Source organism: Lissotriton vulgaris, unplaced genomic scaffold (assembly GCF_964263255.1).
Source record: "Lissotriton vulgaris unplaced genomic scaffold, aLisVul1.2 SCAFFOLD_1022, whole genome shotgun sequence".
Taxonomy (NCBI): domain Eukaryota; kingdom Metazoa; phylum Chordata; class Amphibia; order Caudata; family Salamandridae; genus Lissotriton; species Lissotriton vulgaris.
The window spans coordinates 110372-137842 of NW_028254578.1; the positions used below are offsets into that span (position 1 = coordinate 110372).

At 47.1% G+C, this 27471-nt stretch overlaps 1 protein-coding gene across 1 annotated transcript in view; it reads right to left on the reverse strand.

Annotated features, from left to right (window-relative positions):
• LOC147659499 (uncharacterized) overlaps window positions 1–27471 on the reverse strand; it is an 81873-nt gene that overhangs the window by 34419 nt on the left and 19983 nt on the right. The window contains exon 2 of the mRNA XM_086951693.1: window positions 3633–5245. Coding sequence (XP_086807819.1) covers window positions 3633–5214 — 1582 coding nt within the window. The 5' untranslated portion in view covers window positions 5215–5245. The remainder of the gene's footprint in view (window positions 1–3632; window positions 5246–27471) is intronic.

The window sequence follows — 27471 nt, forward strand, 5'->3', positions numbered from 1 at the left end:
ACGATGGAGATGCCTCCTCCTGTTTGATTGGCGCGGTCTTTTCGGATGATCTTGTAAGTGTCCGGGATAGCTATGGCGATGTCGGGTGTTGATGATGCGTTCATCCAGGTTTCTGTAAGGAAGGCGACGTCAGGTGAAGCAGTGTCGAGTAGGTCCCAGAGTTCGGTGGTGTGTCTGTGGCCTCTTACTAGCCAAACGCTTAGTGGCGTGTAGATGGTGGGAGGGCGGGCCCCAAAGTTTAAGTGCTGGATCAGTTCCATATCCACATGGCAAGAACATCTGCATGACTACGCAGAATTACTGCCTTTAAGATACAGACCTAAAGACATCTGGGGTCCTCTCATGTCCTTTCTCATACGACAGCAGGGGGAGGATGAGGACGGGCGGGAAGAACCACCCACTGCGGGGGTCAGTGCATCGCAGGCTGCGGCCTCAGGATAACACCAATGGAGAAATGCACACCTGTAGCCTCCCGGCGGCACACTTGATGGGCGAACACCCCTTAACGTACATGCTGGAATGTCTGTAAAATGCCGAACACCCATACATTGTTATTGACTTGGGTCATGTTGTGCCTTGCTGTTTCTACTACTGAACTGAACATCTGAAAGTAATTGAGGTCGTTCACAATTCGCTACTTTGTCTCGGACTTGGATGTGCTGTATGCTTCAGAAATGCTGATTATATTGATTTACTGGGGGTACTGTTGGTGGGAGGGTGTGGGTTAACCATCTAGTTCCTTTCGTAAGAAGATGCTATTTCATATGACGTCTAGCATGGGAAGATGCCCACACTTTGTAAAGTACGTGACACACAGTTGCTCGATTGCATTGCATTGATGTACCATGCTTCATTTTCTACGATAAAGGTTTTTGAAACTTAAAAAAATAAATAATAAAACAAACTCTAATCTACCATAATCTACTGTACACCACTGTAATCTACCCCAATCCACCTAATCTATCCCTCTCCACTTCATCCAATCTACCCCACTCAATCCAATCTACCCCACTACAATCCACCCAATCTACCCCATTATACTACACCCTAATCTACCCCACAACAGTCCACTCCAATCTATCCAATTCCACTCCACCCCACTCTACCCAAACCTACCTCATTCCAGTTGAATCTAATCCACTCCACCCTACTCCGATCTACCCTACCCCACTCCATTTCAAACTTACCTATCCCAATCTACACCACTCAAATCTACTCCAATCAATTCCACCACACTCTACCCCACCCCAACCCAATCTACCCTACACCACTCTATGTAACTCCACTCCATTCTACTCCAGTCCAATGTACCGCAAACCAAACTACCCCAATATACTGCACTCTAATCTACTCCACTCCAGTCTTCCCCACTCTACTCCAATCTACCTCATTCCACCCCACTCTTTCCTAATCTATCCCACTCCAATCCACCCCAATCCACCCTACTCCACCTCAATCTACTCTACTCCACCCAAATCTACCTCAATTCAATCTACCCCACTTAACTCCAATCTGCCCCATTCCACTCTACCCCAATCTATCCCCCTTCTATCTACCCCACCCGGCCTTGTGCCACTAACTTTGAGCCATGCCGAACAGCAGTCACACTGGGGTACATAATGGCTAAAACTCGTTGCCGAAGCCAATAGCTTTCGATAGGAGACACCTATTTGTTTTGCCAATGCTTGTTTTCAGTGGTTTTTTTCTCCCATCATATACACACGCAACAGTTCCCTGCAGCAAACTCCAAGCAGGCACAGGTGTTCAACGGTGCCTGGGCACAGCAGGGGATTCCCTAAAGGGCCTAGCTTATGTTTTTTTTATTTTTTATCTTTAAGGGTTCCCGGACACTTTCTTGGGGTTCTCGGACCCTTGCAAACTTGTGTATCCTTATTGGACATCGATAGGGTTTCAGACCGAGCAGCAGGTCTCCGAACATCACAAATGTCTACCAGGGTACAAGCCCAATTACTGTGCCTGCGCAGACACCTGCCTAAGGTTTGCGGACCTCAAGGGTCATGATGTGGAATCCAACCTCTGTTCAAAATCAGCAATTTCTTTCTACATTTTAACATTAGGCAGCCCCTGTGCCAGGGAGAGACAGGATGGCACCACGGCTCTTTATGGCTTCTTTAGTATTTTTACAGGATGCGGGGTTCAAGTCTTTTCATCATGTAATGGTTCAAGATGTAGCCAGCCATCAGGTCCACAGATCCAACTTTAGGTTTACGTATCCGAAATGGATGGGCGAAAAAGCTCCCTCATCCAATCGGATCCAACATATTTTTACATTTGGGTCTGCGAGTCCAGATGCACGGACCATTCGTGGGCTAAAACTAGCTCTACCTTAAATGACTAGTGGCTTAATTTGAGGACCACAAAAAAACACTGCATGAAACTAGCCATGCCAATCCCAAATAGTTTTGTGCAGATTCATTGAACTGTGCCAAAGTTATTATATGTATATATATATAATTATATTACATGGGATTCTGTAATCCCCGTATAAAGGGCAGTCTCTAATTTCATTATATAATCAGGAATTTGTGATGCACAAAGTCAGTGATTATGAAGAAGAGACGTCAGAACGTGGCTTTTATAAGTTATTACAGTCGAATCCTGAGGGCACAATGCCTGCTGCCAGAGCCAGCAGCTGATGTGAAAGGAAGGTCAAGTCACGAAGCATAATTGAAGCAGCTGTTTAAAGCAACAAACAGAACTTTGCTTTTATTACTTCTGCTGTATGTTACTAGTTTACTATGAGAAGCAGAGGGAATATGTTTATTAGTTTCCTTAGATAAAGGAAGGGTGGAATCTTTCTGCATGTTTCTACACGTTTCGAGCTACTGCAGCTTTTTGTTTTAAATGGACTTTTATTGAACTGTTTCTAACAGTTTTTATTTTTACTTTTGTACAAGAGGTTTAAAGTTCATTCTTCATGTTTGCAAACATGTTAGCTGCTGCATATGTACGAGCTACGCACCAAGGTTTGTGGGAAAGGTGATGGTGTGACCATGTATTATACAGGATAAAGTACCACCTGGTGCATATAATAAGATTATTGCAAGTCACCTCAGAGTTCCATAACCTTTGTGTATCTGGCTATCATGAGGTGGTGTTGAGGCCGAATACAGAATAGGATTTTTATATCAGGAACTGGAGACGACTGCGTCTTACCCAATGAAACTGTGCAACTAGAAACACAGTTCCCTCTCTAGACTGCACATGTCTGCTATTCTCAATGAACACCACATCACTTGCATCCGACTATTACGTGTGATTCTGGCCAGTAATTCCTCCCATGAATAGCGCTATTTCCAGTTCCTCAGCCCGGAATGGGGACGAACAAGGAACGAGAAGAGCTACTGGGCTATTTGTCTCATGCAGAGTCCCATTAACAGGCCTGTTTCTGCACAGGAAGGATGCAGTCCTGTGAGGAAACAAAGGAGGAAAATGCAGGGAAACATCTGCACCGTGTGTACTCGTACTCTGGGGGTCAGTATCGCTCAGTGGGTTACATCCAAACCATAATACTCCCATCAGAGACTTTCTAAAATCTGCCCATACGCATTTTGAAGAGGTTACATGTGTTAGTATGCACTCCGAGAGTCCATTTATAGTGAAACACATACCTGGGGTGGCTTTGGATAGCAATAAATGTGACTGTGTTGGTCCTGTCTCCTTTGAGTCTGAGGTGGTGTCTTCATCTGCAGTATTTGTATCCAGTTCTACGCATGATGGAGGCACAGGCTGACCCCGCTCATCAGGACAGAGCAGTTCTGCCTTGCAGTTCTGATGTTGATGCTGTGATTCAGAGTGCAGTAGCTTGTTGTTCTGATCTGAGCCCTGTGCATCAGCACATGGAGTTTCTAGCTTGTAGTTCGGATTTGAAACCTGCTCCTCGGGGTGCAGTGATTCCACCGTGTTGTTCTGATCTGGTTTCTGTGCTTCAGGAAGCACTGACTCTAGCTCTCGGTCCTGTGCCACAGTGTGCGGTGGTTCTAGCTTGTAATTCTGATCTGAACCATGTGCATCACTATAGGCCGGGTCTAGATTGTAATGTTTGTCTGGTTCCTGTGCTTCAGGGTGCATAGATTCTAACTCATAGTTCACGTTTGGATCCTGCGCATAAGGAAGTTCCTGCTTCAAGCATAGGTGTTGCTGTAGGCACTGGGTTTGTTGTGACCCCAACTCATCAAAGGACAATAGCCCAGACTCTAAGTGTTCGTGTGATGACATCCCATCAGGTGACACGGGCTGTAGGCTGCGGTTATCCTGTGGATCTTGGAAATCAAAACACATCAATTCTTCCTCCAAGGGATCATCAGGTCCATTCCCATCTGGTAGCATGGGTTGTATACGGTGGTTTTGCTGTAGTTCGTGTCCTTCAGGAAATAGTGGGTGTGGGCAGAGGTTCTGTTGCTGGTCCCAGCTATTAGTAGACAATGGGGTTGGTTCTTGCTTCAGGGGCTCATCTGGCTCCCACTCTTCTGGGAACGCTGACTGGTCTTGCTGTGGTGTCTGCCCATCAACAAATTCAGAGTGAAGACACAGCTTTGCCTCCTGTGATCTGCATGGAGGATCTATCTGAGGGCACCGGGATAGAGGACAATCCTGCTGTACTCCATTTCTGTCTGGAAACCCAGGCTGCAAGCTCTGGTCCTGCTGTGGGTGATGTGGATCAAGAAACATTGGCTGTAGACAAAGGCTTGGCTCCTCTGGACGCCCTTGAACATCAGTTGGCGAGGAGAGCGTACAGTCCTGCTTTGGTGCATGCCCATCATAACACACCGGCTGAAGACACAAGCTCGGTTCCCCTGGCCTGTCCAGTTGAGGTGTTGCAGGAGACCGGCTAACAGCACAATCTCTAATGCTCGCCGGACAGACCACCTCCAAAGACACTACACCATTATCTAGGTAACCTTGATCCTTTTCTATCCAGATTTTCTTAATCAGCCCAGCGACTCTAGAAGGTACGTCCTCCACAGTATTCATCAAGTTATCCAGTTTGGTTTCCAACTCCTCCAGCATGGATAGAAGGATAATGTGGGGAAGGTTCTCTGACAGCGGTTCCAGGTCCTGGTCCCTCGGAGCATCATTTCGGGATCTTGAAGTTGAGACGTCATGGAGAGGTAAAGACGGGACTGTGGCTGTTACGGATTCACGTGAACACTGCGCTGTCACTTTCCTTTCTGGAGCCCGTCTTCTGCCCATTCTGGTAAATTGATATTCAAGTCTCAAGTGTCTGCAGAGGAGAGGAAAAGAGAAAAGACAACACGTTATCACAGGACAGTTAGGTCAAAATACTCCTGATCAGAGAAAATTGCGAATTTCTAAAACCTGAAAAAATTGAATCATTAAAATGTCACAATACCCGCAACATAGTTCATATATTATGAAAGGCACGGATTTGAAATGTGTTTCCAACATTACATCTGTTCCTTGGTCTGCTCAAATTGTACACTGTACAACCAGAAAAAGAGAATACTGTAACAGCCTTGCAGCAATGAAAGGTTTATAATACCCTGCCAGACAAGACTGCGCTATCATCCTCAATTGCACTGTACACCTCTCTCTTGCAGTATTCAGGTCAGTGACTGAAGCACACGCCAACATACCAAACCTCTACAGGATCTACAAAACGCTTGTTATGTCATTGCATATATAGAGAGCATGTTCAACCTGGGGTTTCTTGGCACTGAATCAGAAATACATAAAAGAGGAGAAAACGAACCATAACGGGGAAGAATCTAGTCTGAATAGGCTTGTGGGCTGTCAGATTTCTGGATGAAAGGAACTTGTACCAAAGCTGCGTCCACCTGATCTGATCTTCTGTAATTTCGGAATAGACAGTAAATTCAAGTGAGTCGATCTCTGGTTTTGTACGGGTGAATGCATTTCCACCTGGTTTACAATGAAGTGAGGGGCTAGACCTCTCACACTTTTAGGGCTGAGGCAGAGGGTCTTGGAGTGGATTTGTTATTTCAATATAGGTGTGGCGCGTGCCCACCTCTGAAGATGATGTAGTAAACAAGCTGCGTCGCTGTGAATTACTTGTAGTCTATGAATGGTGATATTGGGTATTCTTACATATACTCGGTTGGCATAATGCGATCTAGATAGGACTGCGGCCACCACTTTTGCTTTTCTTGTCTAAAGTGGGAGGAGGGGGGTTAGTTTCTGAAGCAGTTTCAGCACAAATCTGCATTTAGATCCTACTGCTCCAGCAGCTGGGTCTTGCTAAGATTGCTATCGATTATCACTCAGAGGATTTTAGCTGTGGGTTTAGGCTCCGGTAACAATCTCATTTTTGTTGGAGAGTAAAGTTGGCTCCAAACGTTGGTCTTATTCTTTCAAATTACAATCTCAGTTTGGTCAATATTCAGTTTTAGCTAATTGAACCTCATCAAGTAATCATCAAATTGCATCATATTTTGAGACTGGAGTGGTGAGGCTGACATTCCATTGATAAGAATCATCTGAGAGCCGGTGTAGTTATAAAGCCTGGAACCTCTTGAAGACAGGTCTCTGACCAATGGTTTTTGAAGGTTAAGGGAGCAGAGATATTGGCCTATAATTCCTGGTTATATCCGGGACTTCTCCCTGGTTTTTCAGTAACGTGAGCACTGCAGCATTTTGAAACGCGCTTGGAGCGACAGCTTGAGCTGCTGAAATGCTGAAAACGCTCTGCAGGGGATTGCTCAAGAACGCGCTTTTCGATGGAGACGCAGCACCCTCAGCGCCCAGATATCCTTGGGGTACGCCTTATAAATGCTGATTGATTGATTGTTGAGGTCAGAGATTCCATGACAGCTGGAGGGCAAGGGTCAGTTGGTGACCCGAATTTGACCTTGATCTTTGACCTTTAGGAAAGTCTAACGCGCATTTGCTATCGCGCTCCTCGACCTCTGCATAATTCGCGTGCAGCGCTATTTGATATTTTAAATCTTCTTCGTTTTTGTGGTTCTCAGTTATTTAAAGCTTACTTCTGTTTTTAATTGCTGATAAGATTGTCCACACACTTGCACGATAAATTGGGCCCCCCACCGCTTGTAGAGCGGAGTTTTCTGTGTTCCCAACATCCCTTACTGGTGACGCTTGGCCGCCATACTGGGGGTGCTGGTTCTCAGCGCGCCACTTGTTGCAGCGCTCTAGTGCTCCGTTGGGAGCCCAGGTGAGGCGGCATTTAAGGCGAGCTTTGAGTGCAGCGCGTTCTTAGGAAAGTCTAACGCGCATTTGCTATCGCGCTCCTCGACCTCTGCATAATTCGCGTGCAGCGCTATTTGATATTTTAAATCTTCTTCGTTTTTGTGGTTCTCAGTTATTTAAAGCTTACTTCTGTTTTTAATTGCTGATAAGATTGTCCACACACTTGCACGATAAATTAGGCCCCCCACCGCTTGTAGAGCGGAGTTTTCTGTGTTCCCAACATCCCTTACTGGTGACGCTTGGCCGCCATACTGGGGGTGCTGGTTCTCAGCGCGCCACTTGTTGCAGCGCTCTAGTGCTCCGTTGGGAGCCCAGGTGAGGCGGCATTTAAGGCGAGCTTTGAGTGCAGCGCGTTCTTAGGAAAGTCTAACGCGCATTTGCTATCGCGCTCCTCGACCTCTGCATAATTCGCGTGCAGCGCTATTTGATATTTTAAATCTTCTTCGTTTTTGTGGTTCTCAGTTATTTAAAGCTTACTTCTGTTTTTAATTGCTGATAAGATTGTCCACACACTTGCACGATAAATTGGGCCCCCCACCGCTTGTAGAGCGGAGTTTTCTGTGTTCCCAACATCCCTTACTGGTGACGCTTGGCCGCCATACTGGGGGTGCTGGTTCTCAGCGCGCCACTTGTTGCAGCGCTCTAGTGCTCCGTTGGGAGCCCAGGTGAGGCGGCATTTAAAGCTCACTTCCGTCGCGCAGCGGTGACGCGCAGCGGTAGCGCCTGACTCGCGCCTGAGTCGAGCCAGAGTCTGCCCGTCTGCGCCCGTCAGCGCTAAGGAAGTGCGGCGTGCGGCAGAATTCTCTCCTTCGCCATGGTTTCCCCTCCTGTCAGGTATGGTAGATTAGATCTATTGGCGTTACGGAAGCAAGTTCCCATCTGTTCTCTTCCGCTTGTATCGCCGCTAAGGGGTCCTTATCGTTGCTCCCACTGCTGTTGGTGTCTGCCCCCCTCTTCTCGCTGCCGCTCCTTAGAAGCCTCCGCCCGGCTGAATAACGTGTCTGGGGTGAATACTGTGAGTATATACAGTCTAAATGTCAGATCTCTGATCAAACACCAGGCAGAGATCTTTGATATTGTGACTAACGATTCCCCAGATGTGTTCTTTATCACCGAAACCTGGCTTCAGGATGCTGACATCGCGATTCTAAATCTTGCTTTCCCCCCAGAATATACCGTGGCCACTCTTAACCGCGGCTCTAGAGGGGGTGGCATTGCAATGGCAGTGAAACGTTGTTTTCCCTTCGAATGGAAAGAATTAAAACTCTTGGGCTGCGAATGTGCCCGCTTTAGAATTTCTCTCTCCCATTGCTACAGCTTCTCAGGTCTTCTAATATACCGGCCTCCGGGCTGCGATGCGGCCTTTAGAGCCGCTCTCCCGGATGTTATTAGCATAGAAGCGCTTGGTTGCGCTAATTTTAATGTGGTTGGTGATCTGAATCTGCATTTTGATTGTCCATCCCAACCTGCTATTAAGAGCTGCCTAGCCGATTTAGAAGCCTTGCAGCTCCTACAAAAAGTGTTATCCCCTACCCATTCAGGTGGTCATATACTGGATCCGTTCTTCACTACCCTAGAGGATATAATTATGTATCCATCCGTCCCGCTGACATGGACTGACCATATGCTGGTGAAGGCAGCTATTCCTGTGGCAGACCCTATATTTGTGGCACAGAACAAAACCTCTTTCTCTCGCCAGTGGAGCAAACTAAAACTAGAAGAGTTTTACTCTCTACTTGCAAAGACTCCCTTATCTACCTTCTCGGATGTCGATGGAGGGTATGACTCTTTCTGCGCTTGGATTGAAACGGCCCTAGACTCCCTTATCCCCTTGGTGCGCTCCAAGTGCCGCACTAAGGCGCATAGTCCGTGGTATGATGAGACTCTGGCGTGTCTTAAGAGAGAGTGCAGGCAAGCGGAAAGGCAATGGAGGAAAGCCTATGATCCCGTGCGCAAATCCTGCTATCTCACTCTGTCCAAGGCATACCATAGAGCGGTCTGCCGAACGCGTGCTGCATATTATGCGCAGGAGTTCCGGGACAGCCCTAACCCCTCTAAACTTATCTTTAAGGTTCTAAAAGAGTTGACGACTAAGAGGGTCTCTGCTGCAGAAATCTGTACTGACTCTCACTGCGAGAGCCTGGCCTCTTTCTTTGTCCAAAAGGTGCATACCATCTATCGCACCTTCCCAACTGCCGTGCATCAATTGGACCTGGATGTCGGTATAAAGGACAATACTCCGACTTTGGATTTGCTGGCCCCCCTTTCTGTGGAGGGTTTCGATCTATTGAGCCAAAAAATTAAATCTGGCTCCCCAGCAGATCCTCTCATCCCGACTCAGTTTAAAAACATGCAGGCGATATGTCGTCCTCCCTTGCTGGCCCTTATTAACACGTCTTTGACTTCAGGGGTGGTGCCCACCAAGTGGAAGCAAGCGGTAGTTACTCCCATCCTAAAAAAGCCTACCCTAGATCCTGTAAAACCTGAAAACTATCGCCCCATTTCTCTGCTACCGTGGCCGGCTAAAATCACCGAAGCCCACGTGAATAGGATCCTGGCCGACCATCTTGCCAAATCTAACATCTTGGATCCCACGCAAAATGGATTTCGTGCAGGCCACAGCACGGAGACTGCCTTGTTATACATGGTTGAACATCTGCGCTCCGTGCTGGACACCGGACGAACAGCGGCACTCCTGTTGTTAGACCTGAGTGCCGCCTTCGATACGGTGTCCCACGAGATCCTTTTGCGGAGGCTAGTGGAAGCTGGGGTTAGGGGCACGGCGCTAGGGTGGTTCCGCTCCTTCCTTACCAACAGATCCTTTCAGGTTGCGATACCACCTGGCAAATCCACCTCCCACCCGCTCACCTTGGGAGTCCCACAGGGCTCATCCTTGAGCCCCACTCTTTTTAACCTATACGTGAGTCCGCTGGCTGCGGTAGTCAAACGCTGGGGCCTGACAATGGTGTCCTACGCGGATGACACGCAGCTGGCGGTCACACTAAGTGGAGACTCAGCTGTGGACGCTCGCAATTTCTGTGAGGGGCTACGTGCGGTGGCCAATTGGATGAACTTAAATTGTCTCCAATTGAATGCTAAGAAGACTGAGGTGATGGTGGTGGGAAAGCAACCTGGATGGTGGAACGACAACTGGTGGCCCCCTGAGTTAGGAACGATACCTTCTCCTGCCATAGAGATAAAAAACCTCGGGGTATGGCTGGACCCTACTTTGAGTTTCATTTGCCAAACTAAGAGGGTGGCTGCCTCCTGTTTTGGCATACTTAGGGGTATCAGGCCGGTGCTCAAATTTTTTGATGCCCCCACTAGACAGCTGGTAGTCCAGGCTTCGATCCTATCCAGGATAGACTATGCCAGTGTCTTACTTGCAGGTGCGAACAAGTCAGAACTCATGCGGCTGCAACGTGTGCAGAACGCGGCCGCAAGAGCGGTTCTGGGATTGCCCCGCCGTTGCTCGACGTCTAGAGCATTGCAATCGCTCCATTGGCTGCCTGTCGCTCGTCGGATCGAGTTTAAGGTGCTTTGCCTAGCTTTTAAAATTTTGAAAGGTATGGCTCCACCGATTTTGACGAATTTACTGACCCCTTATGTCCCTTCTCGATCCTTGAGATCGATGGGTCAGAATTTGTCTGTTGTTCCACGTTTTCTGCTGTGCAGGATGGGTGGCCGCTCCTTCAGGGTAGTGGCGGCCAAACTGTGGAACTCTCTTCCCAGTGAAATCCGAGCTATGGAGGATTTACTGCAATTCAGACGTGCCATCAAAACTTTTCTGTTTTAACTTATGTTCCTGATTTTACTGAATGCGCTGTGTGATGTTGTGTTGACCTTTCTTGGCGCCAGGACGCCCCTTTGCTGGGGCAGCTGTGCGCGGTATAAAAGCCAATAACATAACATAACATCATAAATTCATGAAGCCTGTTTATTTCTTCAAACAAGGATAAGAAGAGGAGAGTTATTTTCATACTCAACTTCAGAATTACTGCTGCTGTATTTGTTTATACTATCTTTAAAGAATGTTTTTGTTAAGTATTTAGATTGTCACAGAATGCCTCGACAGGAGTCAGGGAAGTTCTCATTTCATCTGGGGGCGACTAATCATTCAGGATATCAAAAACCAATTTTGATTTGCTTCTAAGATTTTTTTTGCCTATTAAGAGGACTTTGCATGAGCAGTTTTGCCTTTATATTCCTCAAGCTCAATTTTAAATGTGATTTTGCTCTCTTCATCATCCCTTTCCCGCCAGTGTCTACGCAATGCAGGTTTTGCCTCCTTTAACTCTGGCTTGTCCCAGGGCACTGGTCTGGTGCGGTTTTTAACACGATGTTGGATTTGAGCGGTGTGGTTCACTAGAAAGTCTAAGCCACAGAGTGTATTATTTATTTTTTGAGAGAATGTCTTCAATTGATGGGAAGAGGGGGAGGGGTTTGAAAGTGTTGATAACACTGGCTCTGTATTAATGTATCGCCATGTGTGTATGGTTTCACTTCCTGCTTGTGGATCAAGCTAGAAAAATCTACCGAAATACAAATGCTGATCAAATACTGATTGGACTGTATGCAAGAAAGGATGATTATATTCAGTCAATTCGAATTATACGCCCAGATCAGATCTAAGGGATTTCATTTTTTGTGATCTGAGCCTGTAATGTGTTGGTGTAAATTCAACATCATTAAATCAGCAAATTCATTATCTTTAGGGACCGAGTTGTCGTCATCAATTCGAAACTTGAGAAAGGAAAGCAGATCTACCCCTTCAGTTTGAGTAATTTGTAAAAGAGATGTGTGAATCTACTGGTGAATAATTGCTGCTATCTCACTCCTTCATCTGAGCGTGTCCTCTTTTGGTTATCTTCGGGTATGGCTTCTGGAGATCTGGAGTAGATTCCTCAGACAACCAGGTTTCAGTTAAGAACAGGATATCCAGCTTAGGAGATTCTAATAATTTGAGTATTTCCACCTTATCTTTGCCTAGGGAGGGTGGGTTTAGTAAAGCCGCTTTTAACAACTCCTCAATCTGAGGATGTAGAAGAGTCTTATTGTTTGTTGGTCCGGAGTGAGGGCTGTTGAGTGCCAGATTACTCTATATGCGTGGCTGGCATACACGCCATTTGCCTCTAAAAACGAGACAAACATGGGGGAGATTCTAAAATCTGTGTACCTGAAAGACTTTAGATCTTATGCAGAATATGAGAAATATTGAGTATACTACCGGACTTCTGGTCCCAGCGGTGGCGGCCAGGTGTGCCTGGGAGCAGACAGGCTAGTCTTTGGCAAAATGCTTGCAACACACACGCCAAATGTTTGCAACAAACACGCACACAAAACAAATTGCTCTTTAAAAAGTCCATTCAATTATGTACTCACAGATGTGACATAAACTCCAACTCTCACTTGTACAGCCTCACACCTCATTTATAAATAGATTAATGTAACAAACCAGATATCTCTTAACCACATCTTCAATGTTACACAATTACACAGGTATTGTGCTCTGCAGTGCACACACACACACGTGAAACACTATTCATCCCCAGGCACAAAGACCTACACTCTGAAAATAAGTAATCAGACGGATCAGTCGTTTACATGCTCATATATAATGTATCCTCCCAAGACGACCAATCACAAACAAACACATACACACCGTCTCGCACACACAAATCCCTTCCATACATTTTGTAGTGAAAGGTTAGGCTTCGTCCAAGCCATTCACGGGCATCAACTACTCCGAGATACCTACTCACAGGGTGGGCACAGATCTGCACAATCACATGTAACACCTCAAAATGCTCTAACACCTTTCTCAAGTAAAGCTTCAGCAAGTGAGATTACATAGCTGGTGAACAAATGGGGCGAGATTGAGGACCCACGAGTCACTCTGAAATTGCATGCAATATGTTGGAAGAAAAGTTGCCCAATCTGGCGATACATGTTCAGCCTGTAAAGAATAATATGAACCTCTTTAGGGCCTAGCACCCGATGCCCAAAGTCTCAACATGGTTCACCAAGTTGGAGTACTCAACTGTGTGAAGACAGCAGAGAGATCTAATGAGAACAAAGCGTCGGCTCCTGCTCCCATTTCAGCTCATCCATAATATGGAGAAGCACTGTCTCTGTATTGTGTGATGGCCAAAATCATGCCCTAGTGTCCTTGAGAAAGTGGTTTTGCTACAAACCTTTCCACCAGCTAAGAGCAAAAGAAAGTAACAATATCGGCAATAACTTTTTTTAAACCAAGGAATCTGCTCCTGGCTTCCAGAACAAGGGATTCGCTGTGGTGTCTTTAAGAGCGTCAGGAACCATACCATTAACAACTAAGTGGTGAGTAATGGCAGAGGTACTGGTCCAACTAAGAGATTCAGTTGTTTGAAATTTGTTACAGGATTGACGTTGTTCAGCTGGCCAGATCTAGTCACCCCAAAAGGAAGTTGCAGAAGTCTCAGGGTATAAAGTGGAGAGCTCCCTGTGTCAAATAATACTAGGTGCTGAAGTGGTTTCTACCAGGGGGAAGGTACGTGAATCAAAGTTCAAAGTTCAAAAAGTACTTTATTCGGTTCAAAAACAATAACCATAAAAGCATCAATATGAAATTAACAATTTACACAGGTCCATTTAAAAATAACAAGTTCATTATATTACATTAAAACCAATAGATTTCCGTAATTTAAATACATGTTTAAAAAAGCTTAAAAGTACAACAACGGTTAAAACTGTGTCCATTCTCTGACATTCTAAAAAAGCTGGGCGACATCTGTTTAGATTCATTTCTTTAAGAAATTTTATACCATGCCTGTGAGGCATGGTATAAAATTTACAAAAAAATAAAATATGGGTATCAGATTGGGGTGAGGAATCATCACACGGGCAAGTAGGTAAATAACCATAAATTCATTTCTGGGAAGGACAAGTGTCTAAAAACAATATTTAATCTAAAACGGGTCAAGAGGAATCGATCATAATTAGACATCAGCAGGGTTAAGTAAGGCTGTACTTTAACACCAGTTAATAATAAGTTGTGCGAGGTAACTGACTTTTTGCTCATTTCCACTCGCCTTCTCTTGTCTTCAAGGTATTCCAAACTCAGTTTGTTCAACAATGTTCTGGGTATGTTTCCCAATGAAGGTGGGTCCTCGTAGTATTTTCGGCATCCAATTTCGATCATGAAACGTTTGACATAATCTAGCCAATCAAAACTACCCACATTTTCCGTTTTTAGTACATCCTGTAACATAGCCCAATTCACTACACATTCATTAGTTGTGCATACCCTGTGCCACAAAAGAATGGGCTGTATTCTAATTAGATCTGAAATATGGGGTTGACCCAGTTCAGTGTGACAAATGTAAGTCGAAACACTCTGTGGTACTGTTAGGACATCCCTCAAGAATTTATTTTCGACTATTTGTAGTGGTTCTATATTAGAATACCCCCAAAGTCCCGCACCGTACAAGGCTACCGATGTGCATGTGGCGTTGTATATAGTCAAGATTTCTCTTATTGGTTTGTTACCCAACTTTTTTATAAAAGTCTTTACGGCCATTATTGTTTTTTGGAACAGAAGAGTTCTGGCCTTTACAGCACTTGTCCATCCCCCAGAATCATGGAACAAAATACCAAGGTAAGGGAAAGTGGTGGTGTTTTCCAAAGGAACGTTGTTTATGAACATTCTTTTCATCTGTTTCCCAGATCTTGTGCCACAGTTCATGGAGTAGGTTTTGCTACAATTGATTTTCAGATCTAAGCTCAACATGAACTTCTCAAAGGATATTAACAATTTTTGTAGGGCCAAGGTAGTACGAGCCATTAAGACTGCATCGTCCGCATACAGGAGTGCAGGGATCGGCCTCCTTCGTACCCTAGGCATATCCCTGCACTCCTGCAGGAGACGATGCTCAAGTCCATTTATGTAGAGCAGAAACAGGAAGGGGGCCAGAACACACCCCTGGCGTACTCCGCGTCCCACTCCAAATTTTCTGGTACATTCTCCCCCTCTGCCATATCGGACTGAAGCTGTGGCTCCTGAGTATAATTCACGCAGAAAGCGGATGATGGAATCTTCCACGCCCAGCCCTTTCAAAATTTCCCACAATTTAGTATGTGACACACAATCAAATGCCGACGACAGGTCGACAAATGTAAGATATAACCGTTCCCCTTTTACCCTAGTATACTTTTGCTGAACAATCATTAAATTTAAACATTGTTCAACAGTTCCCATACCCTTCTGGAATCCATACTGTAGGTCACTCATTATTTCATTTTCCTCTGCCCAATTCTGGAGTCTAGCCAGGATGATTCTTCCAAGGATTTTTACGGATGAATCAAGGAGGGAGATTGGCCTATAACAAGCACAGTTTTGTCTGTCTCCCTTCTTGTATATCGGTACGATAACCGAGGTAAACCAGGATGGATTTAAACCCTTAGCAAGTGCGGCATCAAAAAGCTGTACCAACATAGGGCCCCAGATCTCATTGTTTGCTTTATATAGATCTGCTGGGATCCCATCGGGGCCAGCAGCCTTGCCTCCCTTCGTAGCTTTCAGACCCATCATGACTTCCTCCAGAGTTATCACCAGTTTTTCATCCCCCAATCCACCATTACCCATTTTAAAAGTGTCTATAGTGTGAGGATCATCTTGGGACCTATAGAGAGTAATCGCTATCTCCATGCGAGCCTTATAATTATCAAAGAGGAAAGGGGTGTTGACGGCCCTCCAAAATGCAGATGCATCCTTCGACTGTGCGGCCTCGCAAAGGGCTTCTAGGGCCTCCTTTTTTATAGCATTTTTTCTATTTTTTAAGGCCTCATTATATGTTTTCCTCAACCCTCTTATTACTAGCGGTTCTCGAGGTGACCTGTGAATAGCGTGTTTCAAGTCAGTTAGTGCCCTTGTGCAAGCGTTTTCGAACCAGCTTTTAGTGCCCTTAGTCCTTTTCTTTGCCTCCACCCACAGGCTGTTTTTAATTTCAGAAGCTATTCTGTTAAAATGCTCTAATATCTGGTCACAATGAGACGTCTCCCCTAGGCAAATAGTGAAACTATCTGAGCAAACATTCAGTAGCTTCGCGAGGAACATTTCTGACGCGACCTTGCCCCATTTTAGGGTATACCCGTTCTGCCTCCCCAGAGTCACATCAGGAACAGTACATGAAGAAAGCATGTCTTCATGATATTCAAGGAAAGGGTTTTCAACCTTTGACCTATTAATCCTGTGGCTATAACTATTTGAAGTAAGAATAAAAACAATAGTGGACGATGCACCTCTACCAATGAACGTAGGCCCAAAGGAAGTGGGTTTTTGAGCTATTTCATTTGCATAACCCAGGTCGTACATGAACACTAATTCATTGAGTAGGTCCCCAATCAAGGAGTGGTCAAAGTGTGTTAGATTGATATCCTGTTCTAGCATTAGGCCACAAATCCCCTGTTTTATCTTTGAGCAGAGTGGACAGTTAAAATCCCCTCCCCATAAAATTATCAGTTCCCTGTTGCTCTTGTCTATTTCATGTTGTATATCTTCCCTGAGCATTTTTAAAGTGTTGGGAATTTCATCTTTGAAAATATTATTATAAAAATGTATAACGACAACATGATTCCCTTCTTAGTGCTTAGGTTTATTACTTGGTAGTAACTAGATTTAGGGATAAAATGTACTTTCTCATACTTAAGCTGGTTTGAGAGGAATATAATTAAACCTCCCTTTGCACGTCCGTGTTGTAATCCACGGCCGGAGTAAAAAAGCTTCTATAGCCGCTTATGTATACTGGGTCAGTAGACCAGGTTTCTTGGAGAGCCAGAATGTCTCGCCCATTTGTGACAGTCTCCCAGGATGGGTTATTAATCTTACTCCTTAATCCTGCCACGTTCCAAAATAGGAGTGTACAGGATTCCCTATTCTCATTTACTTCAACATCTCCCAAAGAGATATTGCCCAAAGCCTTTTTACATGAGGAACTTACTCCTCCACGATTATCACCCGCATTTAACTCTAAGGTGCTCGGGGATTTACAAGGATCCTCTTCAATGTCACCATGGTCCATTTTTGGGACCAATTCTGGTTGCAAGGTAACCTTACAGGCCTCCCCTGGCGTATGTTCTTTTAGGTTCCCCTTGAAATCAGTGTCATCACCTGCTCTTAATATATTGGTCTGGCGAGTATCCTACTTGTGTCAATCGACATATTCAAGGCCTGAAAAGGCGTCAAATCGATTATGGGTTGGTATATTATAAGCAGGTAAGGCAAAACCTCTATTGTCCCAAAAATAATTATTTCCAAAATTCGGTCCAGGAGTTGATGGATAGAAATGCCTAGGATGGAAATGAAAAGATCTCCGAGTTTGGGAAAAACGGGTCTGACATATTGGTTAAAGCCAGACCAATTTACAGGCTGCCTTACAGCGTCCCTATTTTTAGAGTGTTGCCCTGGGAAATAAGGGTAGAAGTAGCTGAGATAGTGAGTAGTAATAGAATCGCTGCTTCTAGAATCATACCAATCCCCAATATGCCTGACAGCTCTATGATCTTTACAATTTACAATAATTACATCCCCTTTCTTATCTTTAGTTCGTGGGCCCACGCAGGTCGAACGCCTCACATTCAAAATGTCCCCATTAATATGGGCAGGCAAGGGCCTATTATTGCGTAGCCAAAGGGTCACTTTGTTTCTTAAAGCTCGATGATCTTCCCTGGTGCCCATGGGGAGCTCGGGGACACCTGCCATGACTATTGCATAAGGGGCAGCTTCTGGTGGTAAATCAACTATTCTATGTAAATGCCAATTTCTGTTATGAAAATTCCCTGTCCCGTTCTCCTTAATAGCATTATCGTGCGAAGGCTCTGCCCTTTCTTCCACGATCAAATTTCCCCCCCTTGGTCGCCTGCTTTACTTATGGTTTGAATTTCAGGGACAGGCTTCTTTTTCAACAAAGGGGGTGGCAAACGTTTTTTCAAGGGAGGACCGGTTGCTTTTATCCCGCCTTGATCTGATTTTGTAGAGGGAGTGGGACATGGTGGAACTTGTTTGGTTGCTCTCATCGTTGTAGCAGATGAACCTCTAGATTTTATGATATTTACCCCCTTGGCCAGATCTACTAGTAAAAGAGTTTTTTTTTCTACTTTCTTATCGATCTGGTCTAGTTGAGAGTTACACAGGTTAATTTTTTCTAACAGAGGCTGTATTAGTGATTTTACCAAACTTTCAATTTTTGCTAAGAGGCCGCCCTCGCTAGAGGAACAACAATGAGTTATCATTTGAGGGACAATAGGAGGAGTCAGTGAAGTAACCGCATCAACCAATGTTAAAGTAGAGCTCCTCTTCTGTAATTTGGCTTCCCGGGTCTTCAATGTTCAAGTTCAAGTTCAGAGATTTAAATAGCGCACTACTCACCCAGAGGGTCTCAAGGCGCTTGAGGGAGGGGTGTGCTTTATTTATCGAATATCCAAGTTTTTAGTTGCTTTCTGAAGGCGAGGTGGTTTTGTGTAAGGCGGAGGTGGGTGGGGAGAGAATTCCAGGTTTTGGCCGCTAGGTAGGAGAAGGATCTTCCCCCCATGGTGGATTTATGAATGCGCGGAATGGCGGCGAGGGCTTGATTGGACGATCGTAGTTGGCGGGAGGGGGTGTAGAAGGACAGTCGCGTGTTGAGGCATTCGGGTCCTTGGTCGTAGAGGGCTTTGTGTGCGTGGGTGAGGAGGCAAACATTATTCTCTTGTTGACGGGGAGCCAATGAAGGTCTTTCAGGTGGTCGGAAATGTGAGCTTGCCGAGGGATGTCCAATATGAGTCTGGCTGAGGCGTTTTGGATGCGTTGGAGCTTCTTCTTCAGTTTGCTGTTATTCCGGCGTAAAGGGTGTTTTCGTAGTCCAGTTGGCTAGTGACCAGTGTGTGGGTGACCGTCTTTCTTGTTTCGGTGGGGATCCAACGGAAGATTTTTTTTGTGCATGCAGAGGATGTTGAAGCAAGATGATGAGACGGCGTTGGCTTGTCTGGTCATCGAGAGGGCGGAGTCCAGGATGAAGCCCAGGTTACGTGCATGATCAGTAGGTTTGGGTGCGGTTCCCAGGGCTGGTGGCCACCAGGAGTCGTCACAGGCAGAGGGGGATGAGCCTCAGATGAGGACTTCCGTTTTGTCGGAGTTTAGTTTAAGACGGCTGTTCTTCATCCACTCAGCTACTTCTTTCATTCCTTCGTGTAAGTTGGTTTTGGCGGTGTATGGGTCTTTGGTGAGGGAGAGGATCAGCTGGGTGTCGTCAGCGTAGGAGATGATGTTGAGGTTGTGTTGGCGGGCGATGGATGCGAGGGGACTCATGTATACGTTGAAGAGGGTGGGACTGAGTGATGATCCTTGTGGTACGCCGCAGATGACTTCAGTGGCCTCTGATTTAAAAGGGGGGAGGCGGACTCTTTGGGTTCTTCCAACGAGGAACGAGAAGATCCAGTCCAATGCTTTCCCTTGTATTCCGATGTTGCTGAGGCGTTGAATGAGGGTGTTATGACAGACTGTGTCGAAGGCTGCGGAGAGGTCGAGTAGGATGAGGGCGGCTGTTTCTCCTTTGTACAGTAGAGTTCGAATGTCGTCTGTTGCTGCGATGAGGGCGGTTTCGGTGCTGTGTTTGGCTCGGAAGCCGGACTGTGAGGGGTCGAGGGATTTGTTGGATTCTAGGAAGGCGGCAAGTTGACTGTTGACGGCTTTCTCAATGACTTTGGCAGGGAATGGGAGGAGCGCGATGGGGCGGTAGTTCTTAAGTTCAGTGGGGTCTGCTATGGGTTTCTTCAGAAGGGCGCTGAGTTCGGCATGTTTCCAGCTTTCCAGGAAGGTAGCGGAGTTGAAGGAACAGTTGATGACAACCCCATCTTTTTTTTGTAATTTTAGTTTTGAGTGGTGACGTGTGGTTTATATTGGGAGAAGATACAGCGGAGAATCTAGGGGAATTTGATAACCCTTCGTCATCATAACTATTGTAAGGACACGAGAGGGATACTCGCGTACTAATAGGAGTACTCAGCAGGGAAACCTCAGTGCTAGAATATTCTGATGCTTCCCCTTTATCCTCCCTACCTCCAGTGTTTGATATCCCGGTGTCTTCTACAATAGTATGTATTTGGGTTAGCGTTGGTACTATCCCTATGTGCCCCAAAGAGGATCGTTTATCTGTCATGGAGTCCAGAGGAGGACTTCTTTTGTTGTTAGATATATATGCTTTTTGATTGTGCTTCCCCCTTCATCTTGATTTTGCTTTTTTAAATATTCTAGCCAAACGTGTGGGAGGAGTAGGATGTTCTATTCCCACAATATCTGGCCGATCATCAAGTCTTTCAGCATGCACCTGGGCTATGGCCGTCACAATTTTCCCAGGGGCAATAGGGGGGTTGTTGGGCATGGGTGTATCCGCCACAACTATTGACGCCTCATCCTGAATCAATGTGAGACTCCCCTGGCCTAAGGAGGCCCTTCTATCACTATTGATCTGGGTTACCTTCTTAATCAGATAATTATCCATGGGACCTAACCCAGGAGCAATTTTGTCGCTTTTGTCTATTTTCTCCTTAGACATCATACCAGCTTAGTTCCACACACAATCTAAAAAGGTTATTGAAAGAAAACAGGCCTGGAGGGATCAGCGATCATTACCTAAAACAAATATATAGAATGGGAGCTCACAGAAAGTACCTGCGTATACATTTTCCCTTCAGGACCAAAGTCTATGGCCCAGTCCAGTCTCCTCAGGCATCTGAGAACCCGCCCTTTGCCCGGGCTTAGCCCGGCGCCGCCCCGCGTGCTCCCGCGACTCTGGAAATGAGTCTCCAATTTAAGCACCTCCTGGTGCTATGTCCGTTGACGCGACTTCCGGTCGCAGGGGGTGATGGGGATTGTAGTTTCTGCCCCCCTCACGCTCTCCCCCACTCGGCGGCCGCACCCCAGGTCTCACAAGTGGGGCGGCGGAGGGAGAGCGGAAACCGGAGCACGGAGCTAGGTGTTAGCAACCTGGCTGGTAGAATGGCTGGCTGAGTGGCTACAGCAGGTAGGTAGCACAAATTCCAAAGCGTCCCCGCTCTGCCGCAAATGAGTCTCCAATTTAAACGCCTCCTGGCGCTATGTCCGTTGACGCGACTTCCGGTCGCAGGGGGTGATGGGGAATGTAGTTTCTGCCCCCCTCACGCTCTCCCCCACTCGGCGGCCGCACCCCAGGTCTCACAAGTGGGGCGGCGGAGGGAGAGCGGAAACCGGAGCACGGAGCTAGGTGTTAGCAAGCTGGCTGGTAGAATGGCTGACTGAGTGGCTACAGCAGGTAGGTAGCACAAATTCCAAAGCGTCCCCGCTCTGCCGCAAATGAGTCTCCAATTTAAACACCTCCTGGCGCTATGTCCGTTGACGCGACTTCCGGTCGCAGGGGGTGATGGGGATTGTAGTTTTTGCCCCCCTCACGCTCTCCCCCACTCGGCGGCCGCACCCCAGGTCTCACAAGTGCGGCAGCGGAGGGAGAGCGGAAACCGGAGCTCGGAGCTAGGTGTTAGCAAGCTGGCTGGTAGAATGGCTGGCAGAGTGGCTACAGCAGGTAGGTAGCACAAATTCCAAAGCGTTCCGGCTCTGCCGCAAATGAGTCTCCAATTTAAACGCCTCCTGGCGCTATGTCTGTTGACGCGACTTCCGGTCGCAGGGGGTGATGGGGATTGTAGTTTTTGCCCCCCTCACGCTCTCCCCCACTCGGCGGCCGCACCCCAGGTCTCACAAGTGCGGCGGCGGAGGGAGAGCGGAAACCGGAGCTCAGAGCTAGGTGTTAGCAAGCTGGCTGGTAGAATGGCTGGCAGAGTGGCTACAGCAGGTAGGTAGCACAAATTCCAAAGCGTTCCCGCTCTGCCGCAAATGAGTCTCCAATTTAAACGCCTCCTGGCGCTATGTCCGTTGACGCGACTTTCGGTCGCAGGGGGTGATGGGGATTGTAGTTTTTGCCCCCCTCACGCTCTCCCCCATTCGGCGGCCGCACCCCAGGACTCACAAGTGCGGCGGCGGAGGGAGAGCGGAAACCGGAGCACCAGCGCGGGGACACGCCGGTGCGCGTAACTCAGCGCTCTACAAATGCCCCTATTATTATTATTATTATTATTAGCAAGCTGGCTGGTAGATTGGCTGGCAGAGTGGCTACAGCAGGTAGGTAGCACAAATTCCAAAGCGTCCCCGCTCTGCCGCAAATGAGTCTCCAATTTAAACGCCTCCTGGCGCTATGTCCGTTGACGCAACTTCCGGTCGCAGGGGGTGATGGGGATTGTAGTTTTCGCCCCCCTCACGCTCTCCCCCACTCGGCGGCCGCACCCCAGGTCTCACAAGTGCGGCGGCGGTGGGAGAGCGGAAACGGAGCACGGAGCTGAATGGGGAGAGAGTTCCAGGCTTCTGGGGCGGTTTTACTGAAAGTTCTGTCACCATTTCTGACTGTCCGAACTCTGGGTACAAAGAGAAAGGCCTTGCTGGAGGAGCGTAGCCCTCTGACTGGGACATGGGCCTTGAGCTTGTGTTCAAGATAGACAGGTCCATGACCATTTACAGATTTATGGACTAGGTAGCATAATTTAAACTTTATGGGCTTTTGTTAAGGTAGCCAGTGCAAAGTCTGGAGGCAGGGAGCTGAGGGGGTATGAGGGGGTAGATCAAGTACTAGCCTAGCTGCAGTGTTTTGAAGGACCTGCAGTCGATTCAGTAGTGTTAAGTTGCTGGCTGATAAAAGAGCATTTCCGTAGTCCATCCGGTTAACAATTAGTCCTTGGACTAAGGGCATACGTGCTGAAAGTGGGATCCATTTGAAGATTTTCCTCAAACTACGCATCAGACCGTAGCTGTTGCCCACGGTTTTTCTGATGTGTTCAGACATGGTTAGCTTATCATCTATGATTACGCCAAGATTCCTGACAGAGGTCTTGGGAGCAGGGCAGGGACCGAGGGAGGCTGGCCACCAGTCTGGCAACCGGATTTTGTTGGCTTTGCCGAACAGCATGACCTAGTCTTTCCTGCGTTCATCATAAGGTAATTCCTAGTCATCCATTCCTGTATGCTGAACATACAGTTTTTAAACCTCATTTTGCATCATCAGGGTTTTGATTGATGGTGATGAGGATTTGAGTATCGTCGGCATAAGATACGGTTCCAAAACCATGTGCTCTGATGATCTTTGCAAGAGGGGAGACATATAGATTAAAAAGGGTCAGGCTCAGTATGGATCCCTGTGGTACACCCTTGTCACTTTTATAGAAAATGGAAGAGTGGGAGCCTATCTGGACCTTGGACCGCCTGTTGCCGAGATAGCTTGTCAGCCACTGAAGTGCGGTGCCTTCGACACCAACCTCCGCAAGGCGCTCTAACAGAACCCGATGCGAGATGGTGTCGAAGGCCGCAGAGAGGTCCAGCAGGATCAATATAGTTTCGAGTCTAAAGACAATCCTATATTGTCCACGACCTCAAGCAGGGCCGTTTCAGTGCTGTGGAATGCCCTGAAACCTGATTGGGAAGGATCAAGGAGTTTGTTGGACTCCAGGTGGGTGACAAGCTGTTTATTTATAAGGGCCTCCATGATTTTTCCAAAGAGTGGTAGAAGGGAGATTGGTCGGTAGTTGACTAGTTGGTCCGGGTCAGCTGTAGGCTTTTTTAAAATAGGCCTGATTACTGCCTCCTTCCAGTGCTTAGGGATGGAACAGTGGAGTAGGGATTGATTGAAAATGTTAGTTAGAATGGGGATTAGTGCTTGGGAGATTTTGGATATAACTTGCGGAGAGGCAGGATCTCCCGGGGCCTCAGACTTCATTTTCAGTATGGTTTGATTCACCTCATTTTCTAAAAAGGGAGAAAACTCTCTTAGCATGACAGTATGATTGTTGGGGTCACTGAACCCATTGACATCTGGGGCAGTGGTCTGGTCTGTTGTCGTTGACTGGGGAAAGCGTTTATGAATGTCATTGACTTTCTAATGAAAGTAAGAGGCTACAGATTCCACTCAGTCCTTGGTGTCGGGGGGCATCTGCTGCGCTCTAGTGGATTAGTGAATTCCTTATCAATGTTAAAGAGTTCTCTTTGTAAGTTAGCTGCTGATGCGATCCTATTGCCTAGGTAAACTTCTTTTGCCTCAGCAATATCCTTCATATAATGCCGATGTGCGCTTTATATGTTACCCTGTCTTGGACATTTTTTGTGTGTCGCCATTTCCTTTCTGCCATCCTGGTAGAGTATTTTGTTTGCTTCAGCTCTGGCGTAAACCAAGGTGAATTATTTTTCAGAGGATTAGATTCTCGTAAGGGTGCTATTTCATCTAGTGCGAGGGTGATTGCAGATTCAAGTTTCATGGCAGCCAGGCTAGGGTTGGTGCTCTTAGAGATGGTATGAGGAGAGAAGTTGGTGGCAAAGGCAGCCAGGGTGATCTTATTCTAAGGCCTGCTCTTTTTCAGCTTGGTTGGGCGAGCAATGACAAGATGAAGTCATTGTAGGAGGCGACAAACAGATTCTCCGAGCTAGAGCAATAACCCCGCCACATAACTTAGTTGGGGAGAATAAATATAATATTTCAGTAAAGGAGGAGGACTTAGAGAAGAGGTCCTGAAGGAATAACATCAGGATCGAGGAGTATATATGCGCGAAGAAGGGGAAGACAAGTAAACATGTTAGAGAAATGTTGCATACAATCCTCAAACAAAGACCCTGTACAAAGTGAAGTAGTGTGGCTCACTGGTTAGAGGCGGCAGACCCGAGAGCAGAGGATGGCCCGGGACCAGGGTTCCATTCCCGGTGTGGCAGATTTCTGGACCAGGGTCAGCGGACTCGATAATTCTCTCGCCTCGGTGCCCACTCTGATCAGCGATCACACTCGGCAACTCTGGGCATTAGCTTGCCTCATCTTCACTAACGGCCCCACCAGACCGCCGGGGATACCTGGTCTCACCCTGGAGATACCCATTAAGGGACAATCTCTCAGGGAAGCCAGGAAGGGTTTCGCAGCGGTCGAAGCGCCTTGGGACCCTACGGGTAAGTAGTGCGCTATATAAATGCCAATACACATTTACAAAGGGCGAACACTTGTGTCAGTTACTACACTAATAGACCAAGCTCAGAGCTTGAAAGGAAAACCCCTTGTGAGTCACGTCATTCGTTGAACCTGTGCCACCATGGAATCGTCCACAATGCTCAAAGTATTTCTTACAATCATCAATAGAATTGGAGCAGATCTGTAAAGATCGCTCAGTACTAAAGAAAGGTACCTATCCTCAATGAGCTTCCATTCTCCTTCTTGAGTGGGTGCAGTATTAGTTGTACGTAGGGTGGGAAAATCCTCGCCTCTATGACATTAATAGAGTTTAATGTTATTTCATGACAGCTCGAAAATATGGTTATGTTATATTACCACAACTTGTAAAGTGCAACAGCTGCCCCAGCGAAGGGGCGTCCCGGCGTTGACAGCAGAGCAACTGACATGTAAGGGTGGGACTGAGGGAAGGACTGTGGTGCAGGGAAAAGGTGAGTTTTAATAGCCTTCCTGAATTCTAGATAGTTGTTAAGGCAACGGATATGTGCTGGAAGAGCATTCGAGAGGAGGGCTGCTCTGCTGCGAAAAGAGCGGCCTCCAGCGCAGACTTTCTCTGTTCGGGGGACCACTCCCAGGTGTTGACTCTGTGAGCGAAGACGGCGTGAGGAAACATAAGGCAAGAGGAGGCTGGCCAAGATGTTAGGGGAAGCCAGTTTCAAGGCTTTTTAAGGCAATACATAAAGCCTTGAATTCAAATCGCCTGGTTTCAGGCAACCAGTGAGGGCGCCGGAGGGCGTTGGAAACCGGGCAGGACTGCTCAGATCTAGCAGGGTCCTTGCTGCTGCGTTCTGTGCCCTTTATAGCATCAGAATTTCAGCCTTATTGGACCCTAGATACAGAGAGCAGGCATAGTCCAGTCTTGACATTACAGATGCCTGAATGATGATCTGTCGTGTGGGTGGATCGAAGAAATCCAATGGGGGTCGAAGTCCCCGAAGTAATTCAAAGAAGGGTCCTACCACTTTTTTAGTTTGGGCTCGGAAGTTGAGAGATGAGTCTATCCACACCCCTAGATTTTTCACAACCTGCTTGGGGGGTATGGGGGCACTACCAAGGCTTGCGGGCCACCAGCGTACACTTCACTGACCATGGCCTTGCCCACCAGCAGTACCTCCGACTTGCTGGCATTCAGCTGGAGACAGTTGGTGGTCATCCATTCGGAAACTGCTGCTAGGTCGCCCTGAAACTTGCGGGCGTCCCGCTCAGTGTTATTCCAGAGCGCCACCACCAACTGTGTATCGTCGGCATAGGAGACCATGGTCAGTCCTCTGCTTTTAGCTATTGCCTCCAGGGGTTGGACGTAAAGATTAAATATCAGAGGGCTGAGGAGGAACCCTGTGGCACCCCTTGTTTGATGGGGTGTTTATCTGAGGCGTATGGAGGGACTGTTACCACGAACAACCTCTCATGAAGAAAAGAGGAAAGCCAGTCCAGTGCCGGATCAGTGATTCCTGCCTCCTCCAGGTGGCACAGCAGTATGGCATGGGACACAGTGTCAAACGCGGCGCTTCGATCCAGCAGGATCAGTGCTGATGTTTTACCGGCGTCTAGTGCGGACCAGAGATGTTCTGTCACAGCCAGCAGAGCAGACTCCAGGCTCTGACCTGGTCGGAAGCCGTTCTGGGAGGGGTCCAGCATGTTATTCCTGGTCAGAAAGTCAGATAGGAGGGAGTTAACATAGGCCTCAGTGATCTTTGTCGCGCAGGGGAGCAAGGAAATAGGACGATAGTTCTCTGGCTTGGCAGGGTCGAGGGAAGGTTTTTTAAGCAGGGGTATCACTTTGGCCTGTTTCCATGCCCTGGGCACAGTGGCCGTCGCAAGTGATCCGTTTATCACCTGACCCATGGAGGATAAGATAGCAGGAAGCACTTTCCTGAATTGGTCTGGTTTGAGCAGGTCTGCTGGAGATCCAGACTTGACTTTATTACACAGTGTTCGCAGCTGGTTGGCGGGGATAGGCGGAAGGATGTCTAAGGTATTCGCCTTTTGAGGGCGCCTTGCCGCTTGCTCGCTACTATGTGTTGTTGAGAAGGACCTACAGATGTTTTCCACCTTCCTAACGAAGAAGGTGGCAAGGTCCTCACACTGCTCATTGGACTTGATGGTTGGCTCAGCGGCAGTCCGCTGGGATTGAAGGATAGAGAGTATTGAGAACACGCTCTTTGCGGATTTTATTGGTGTAAAATGC